This window comes from Akebia trifoliata, chromosome 4, assembly GCF_017979445.1.
Source record: "Akebia trifoliata isolate Shusen 1 chromosome 4, ASM1797944v1, whole genome shotgun sequence".
NCBI classification, from domain to species: domain Eukaryota; kingdom Viridiplantae; phylum Streptophyta; class Magnoliopsida; order Ranunculales; family Lardizabalaceae; genus Akebia; species Akebia trifoliata.
In genome coordinates this window covers 27,010,789-27,016,028 of record NC_141378.1, presented here as the reverse complement: position 1 = coordinate 27,016,028, position 5,240 = coordinate 27,010,789, and the positions used below count along the sequence as shown (strand labels likewise).

Sequence of the window (5,240 nt, the reverse complement as noted above, 5' to 3'; positions counted from 1 at the left end):
GAAGGTGATTTTGTAATTTAGTTTTTTCTTAATTTTTGTTCGAGACTAGCAAAATCTAGGTTTGGGGGTATGATCAAGGTCTAAAAAGTGGTTTCTAGAGCTCTAATTTTATAAATTTTATGAATAAAATCTATAGTAAATCCTTTAATTAGATATAATTCATTGTTAGTCCATAATAATTATTGATTTTAATTAAATGATGTATTTTTGAGTTAATTACAATTATTTTTGTGTAATAAGAAAAAAATCACAAATTTCTAGAGGTGAATCACAAAAATTCGAAGCATTCACTACGATTACGGATCCGAACAAACTCAATAGACCAAGACCCAGACCCAGTGGGTCCACATGGACCTTGATGCCCAAGTTGGGTAGGGCAATGTGGTGAATAATACACAATTTTCCTTGAGACTTGTACATCAGCAAGGCGACGTGATTTATATTGAAATAAATTAAGGTTTTGAGTCCTTGTAAAATACGGAAGTATTATTCGAGAGGAACCCTAATTTGACCTCTATAAATAAGATGCCAGATAAAAGATCAAAGTCATCTTCCAATTCTCTATCTTTTCTTAGTTTTATATTTCTACGGTTAGTTCTGTGGAAGCTTGTAAACAAAAGCATACCTGCCAGATTCGATTCCAAAATCAAGAAAGATAAATTCATTTTTTTCTCATCTCTCTCTTTTTATTTGATTGATTTTGCAATGTTTCTTGGCTAAACCTCTATTAGAGAGATTAATGAAATCGAAGTAAAATATAATGAATGAATTTGTTCTAAATCTACATGTTTTAATGTTCTTAATTGATTTACTTTTTGTTTATAAGTATTGAATGCCTATTTTAAATTATCGAGAATTCTGATGATTTAATTTTAGATAAGGTCAAGTTAAATCATGCTTAGTTCTGGTAATTGATTTTAGATATCTATATTTGCTCATTTAAGAAGGAATTATATTTTTTAATTATTGTGTGTACTAAACCAGATTCATTTTCCAATCTATGAGTAATAATTTTGTTTGAGTGGATTGAGATAAAAATGATTCGAAATTGTTTTATTTATCATATTTGCTAGGGTGGATTTGAATGATCTAATATTTCTATTATAGTTTTAATCTTTCCTTTCTATTAGTTTGATTGATAAATATTTCTAAATTAGTCTTTAATTGGTTACCCAAAATCTTTAGTTGGTTTGAGTTAGAAAGATAATTGGATAACGTTGTCATTGTAGATCGACCCCTTGCTTGCCAAGGTTATTTAATTTTTGTTCTATTATTTTTATTGATTTATAACTACAACTTGATCAGGTTCGATGGTTAGGCATTAATGGGTCTAATAAGGGGTGATGTGGAGATGGATAGAGGTCGAGAAGAGGGTTGCTCAGGTACGTTCATCCTTTTTCTAGAGTTTTCTTGTTGTTGTTGTCGATTCATTCTAGATTTTTTTTTTAACTTTTTCCTTGCTGCCCCCAAAACGTGGGAATGGACTTGGTTTTATAGAGGGGAGGAATATGAGGTAGAGTCCCAATTTCCTCTCATGGCAGAACCTCATAGAGGTTTAGTCCTTATGGGACTATCTTTATCTCACGACTTGTTCTTGGTTGACTCATGTATGTGGGAGATTTTTCTCAATTTGAAATACATGGGTCATGAACCCTTGCATCTCGGGTGCATCACGACAAAAGGAGTGGTGATGATGTGAAGGAAAGTTAGGTAGTGTGGAGGCCATTTAGTCACACTATGAGATGGGGACACTTGCCATGTAGAAGTAAAAATTGAGAGCCCACTTGGAAAGACTTTTTTTCAAACCCATGAGCCAAATAATAAGTTATTAAACTTTAAATCCTAAACCAAGATTATCATAGGCAAAACAAGAAATAGTTGTTCGACCTCCTCCCCTATCATGTAAAACGCAGAGCACAATGTCGATCGAGAACATTTGGAGAGCAGAGCATGGAAGAGCTTCAAGTAGATGAGAATAAAAAGGCAAACTATGATCACATTGAAAAACCATTCTATCTATAAACACATAAGTCAAGCTTAGGTCACAATCCCCAAACTCACAAATAACTAGGCACACGTGCGTAAACAAAACCTGAGATGGCATCTAAGATCGACCATATTCAAGACAAGTTTAAGAAAGATTTGAATCCAACTAATAGGATGCCTTGAGTCAGAGATATTCTTATTTGCATTTGGTAAACCTGCAACATTTATACATTAAGATCACATCCTACTAATGAGTGATTAGTTCATTTCCCAAAACACTAAAGTATGCCTCAAATAGAACGACCTATCTAACACTTGGATCAGTTGTGTGGTGACACATGTCCCTAGGAAATCATTTATATAAACCAAGTCATCAAACGAAGGGAGGTTGGTTGGTGGGTAGGTTGAAAAAGGAGGAGGTTGAGCAAAACGAGGATAAACGAGTTAAAAGAGGGAAAAAGACCCTATGAGAAAAAAATCACTCTGCAAATGCACTATTTATATTTTTTTCCATTTATCTCTATCATCTATGTATTAAAAAAATAGTCGGAGGAACGTTGGCAGGCACCACATTGGGGCCCCATCCTTCTACCTTATTGCCTTCTACTACCCTAGTGGCTACAAAGCATTAGAGAGATCTTAGACCTTTATCTTAAAAGAAAAAAAAAACTTAAAGAACGAGGTAAAACTCAATAGAAGATTGATCTGGTCAAGCCACCATCAACAATAGAGAAGGATTGGCGTAAGAAGTAAAGGGAATGGTCAAGTTAACAAGGAGTGAAAGGGGATCAGCAAGTTGAAAAAGAAGGCATAAGTATATAGTTCAAAGTTAGGTTTTTGGATATAAGGAGACAACTGACCCAATACCCACCAAAAGGGAAAATCGAGCTGGTCAACGAAGAGGAATCCCTGGCAACTCCAACAAGCTGGAAGTGAAACACGACACAACTTGAGAGAAAAGCTAATGACTAAGAGTGAAAGTCAAAGTCATAAGCCAAAAAGGTCGGTCATAGCACCAAAAACAAGAGAAAAGACATCTTAGATCTTCAATCAAAATAGGCAGCAATTTGTAACCTGAGGTGTGGGAGGTCAAAAGGCTTTTGGGTGGATTTGGAGCAAATAGACGAGAGGTTTTAAACCAAGGAAGTCAAATGACTACCATTAATCAAAATAGTTAAAGACCGAGGTCAACCACTTTTCCCACCTCTATGCTCTCCATCGATTGAGAAAACATCAAGGGAGAAGACGGGAGTTGAAGTTCATCCTGTGGACACGGGATTTTCAATGTTTTCGAAAACATCCCTCTACTTTGGGGTGTTTTGGAGTCGCCACCATTCATTTTCGGAAAGGGCTGTGAATGGTCACCCGAAATTGTTTTTCTTTGAAAAATATGGCATTTTGACATGTTGATGACTCTCGTATGGATAGGGTACATATTTGGTCCAACCTTGATTCAAAGGTAAGGGGGTCCATTTATGGAGTAGGGAAGGTGTTAGGCACCCTACTCCATCAACGTAACGTGGTAACCTCGGATTCGGTATTTTAAAATAAAAATAAAATAAAATTGAAGAAAAATCCGATGTGTGCCCTCAAGTGTGAGGGACTTTTAATGTTGGTTTCAATCATTAAGGGCACCCTTATGAAGAAGGGGCCCTTTGGTGATTTAACCCATGGGGTGTGTGCAAGTGTGTAGGAAAGGGGGAAAGTAGAAGAGGGGATGTGGAGGGGGTGTTCCTTTTGTTGAACCCACCTTGTCCCAATCTTGATCTTCAAGTATGTCTTCCCTTGAGTTGACTTGGACTTGCTTGAGGTTGTAGAAGATTGAGTTGAGTTGAGAGTGAGGTGTTGAAAGTAGAGTAGAGTAGAGAGATGTTTTTTTTTTAGAGGATTTTTTGTCAAATTTTCATTAATTGTGGTGAGGGGAGAATGAAGGGATTTTTATAGAGGTTGGAGAAGTATTTTGAGGGTATAATGGGGTGAATGAAGAGAATAATGGATAATGGCATGGGTTTGAGAGGAGAGGGGTATGAAATTTGAGGGAGAAATAAGGGTAGTTTTGTAATGAGGGAAATGGGTTGTGTTTTAACCCAAATGGTTTGGATCTTACCCAAATCCATTTGGATAGAGTGTTTGGTGGGGTGAGATGAGTGATGGTTGATGAGAGGAATGGTGGTGTAAGGGAGTTGTTTGGAGAAGGAGTGTTGAGATGGTTGAAGAGGTATGGTGTTTGATTTAGAGAGATGAGTAGTGATTGGTTTGATTTTTAGAGGATTGAAGGGATGATGACATGTGGCAAATGGAGAGATGAAGAGATTGGTTGATTGGTGATGGTAGTTGGTTGATTAGAGAGAAGAGTATGGGGGTGTGATGAGTGTCTCCAAACACTCAATTATACGCACATTTTCCGGATATTTATCTTGATTTTTGTACCTATTTCTTTATATTAAGATAATAATCATGATAAGCCTCAAACCACCACGTTGCATGTTAATTAGGCTTAATTATATATAAATAAATTCATTTACTAGATAAATCTAATTACGTGTGTTTCTTGTGCAGAAATCAACAATTTGGAATCAAAATCTCAAGGCAAAAGCATTTGGGCCCACTTTGGAATGCCCTAACACTTTGGAATGCCCTAATCCTTTGGAATGCCCTAATCCTTAACTCATATTCTCCTCTTTTGTCTTTTTGTGCAAAGAAAAGTGGAGGCTACTTTTAGACTCTTCTACACACATTTTTCTCTATAAATAGAGCCTTCATTTCTAGAGAAAGGGTCCCATCTTGGTTCTCTTATCCAAGACTCCTTTAATCTAAGGCTCTTTGCCTATTCTCTTATTTTTTGTATTTTCATTTTCTAGTTATTTTCTTTTGGTTAACTAGTCTTGTAAGAAGTAGAAGAAGAAGAAGTTGTAATTTTCTCCATGAAATGAAGAAAAGTTCTTTCATCTCTTGTCTTCCCTCTCTTGCAATGACATTAGGCTAAGTTCCCCTCCATTGGAGAGTGGAAAAGCCTAGAGCAAGTTCTTGTGTTATTTTTAATTTTATGCCTTTCTTTTATTTAAAATGCTTATGAATTCTCTTTAAGTTTCTTGCACATTTTATTCTTAATATAGATACTTTATGCTTAGATTAGATCAAGATAAAGTATGCTTAAATTAGATAATTTGTAGTAAGAAGTTCTCAAGAAATTCTACTTTGTTTTTGTTCCTTTATTTCATTTTAATTGCAAAACTTTCCGATCTAAGGAGCTA

General features: G+C 35.6%; 1 protein-coding gene across 1 annotated transcript in view; it reads left to right on the top strand.

Moving 5' to 3' along the window:
* The first annotated feature begins 1,328 nt into the window (after window positions 1-1,328).
* The window catches only part of RXF12 (glycosyl hydrolase family 10 protein / carbohydrate-binding domain-containing protein), a 26,775-nt gene continuing 22,863 nt past the window's right edge, over window positions 1,329-5,240 (top strand). The window contains exon 1 of the mRNA XM_086440650.1: window positions 1,329-1,382. Within this exon, the coding sequence (XP_086296776.1) occupies window positions 1,344-1,382 (39 nt within the window). The 5' untranslated portion in view covers window positions 1,329-1,343. The remainder of the gene's footprint in view (window positions 1,383-5,240) is intronic.